The following is a 1,509-nucleotide window of genomic DNA, read 5'->3' on the forward strand; positions in this document are numbered from 1 at the left end:
TTTCACATGGATCCCGTATTAATTCATTTTTTTTAAAGAAACTACACAGTATTTGCACAACCACGACTACAAGTATCATTTTCCTTATATTATAAAAAACATTCTGGTGGTAGAAAAATAGGAGCTGGAAGATCTTGAAGATAGATGATAACACTCGAAACTGAATTGGGTGCATTGGAAAGCTTCGGGGTTGGGATATTTATAGGCCCGAAAAATGCCATTTATTAGGAGAGGAAACCGATGGCCGGAAATTAATAAGAAGCTAAGTTACGAACGGCGACAATGTACAAAATTTGAAGGGTTGGTGGCGCCTGAATCTTCTAGAGCTTCTCGACACTGTGAGAGGTATCATCTTTATAGAAATTTGAGAGAGAGAGAGAGAGAGAGAGACGTGGGCGGCACTGCAGGAATGAGAGAGGGTGGCTGTAATGTGCAATGAAGAAATGAGGAGGAAGAAGAAAGGCTTCTTGTTATTTCGTTTAAAGAAAAGAAACTAAACCTTCACCCATTTGAATTCGATCTCAACTTATTTCTTCTAATCGTTACAAGTTTTTCAAATCGCTGCTGCCATATTTATTTATAATTATGGAGGAAGTTTTGTCGAGGTTGTTAAACAAGAGGTTGTCGGAGGGGAGGATTCTGCCTTTTTCACATCCTGTAAATGCCCTCAGAATTACACACTTTTTGTATGCTGATGATGTGGTGGTCTTTGTGAATGGGAGTACGAGTTCGATTAGGTGCTTAATGAGAGTATTGAAGGATATGAGCGCTGGACAGGGCAGAGGGCCGGTGAATTTTGACAAATCGGTTATTTTTTTCTCTAAGCATTTGACATATAGACGAACTCGGGAGTTGTTGATGGATACTGGTTTTTCTGAGGGCCAGTTCTCATTTACGTACTTGGGTGCTCCGATTGTGGATGGCCGGCTGAAAATTAGACATTTTATGCTATTGCTGGAACGCGTTGAGAAAAAGTTGACTGGTTGGAAAAGCCGTCTACTTTCACAAGGGTGTAGATTAATTTTGTTGAGGCGTGTTTTTTCAAGCTTACCAATTCATTTACTTTGTGACTCAGATGCCTAAAGCTGTGATTAGAAAATTAAATGGGTTGCTTGCAAATTTTTTCTGGGGAGAGCAAGGTGGTATATATAAACAAGAGGAAATGGAGATCATGGAAGAAACTTTGTGCGCCAGTGGAGGAAGAGGGTATTGGCGTAATAAATCTGGAAGAGGTGCAGCGCTCCTTATTTTTGAAGTTTGGGTGGAGCTTGTTGTCTCAGGACTCATTGAGGTCAAGTTTTTTCAGGGCGAAATATGTTAGAAAGGGTCACATTTCTTATTTTCTTTGTGTGTTGAGGAGAACACGGGTCGGCCTTTTGGAAGAGGATGGTGGAGGAGTTGCCAGACCTTTTGCAAGATTCTCGTTGGAAGGTTAGAGGCGGTCAAATATCACTGTGGTTTGATAGGTTCATGGGCCAGGGTCCGGTTTGTGAAGAGGTGGGAGAAGTT

At 41.2% G+C, this 1,509-nt stretch overlaps 1 protein-coding gene across 1 annotated transcript; it reads left to right on the forward strand.

Moving 5' to 3' along the window:
* The first annotated feature begins 585 nt into the window (after positions 1-585).
* LOC122300257 lies at positions 586-1,083 on the forward strand. The gene has a single exon (XM_043110771.1). It carries the CDS (start codon positions 586-588, stop codon positions 1,081-1,083), a length of 498 nt encoding a protein of 165 aa, XP_042966705.1.
* Positions 1,084-1,509: the final 426 nt, after the last annotated feature.

This window comes from Carya illinoinensis, chromosome 1 (genome assembly GCF_018687715.1).
Source record: "Carya illinoinensis cultivar Pawnee chromosome 1, C.illinoinensisPawnee_v1, whole genome shotgun sequence".
Taxonomy (NCBI): Eukaryota; Viridiplantae; Streptophyta; class Magnoliopsida; order Fagales; family Juglandaceae; genus Carya; species Carya illinoinensis.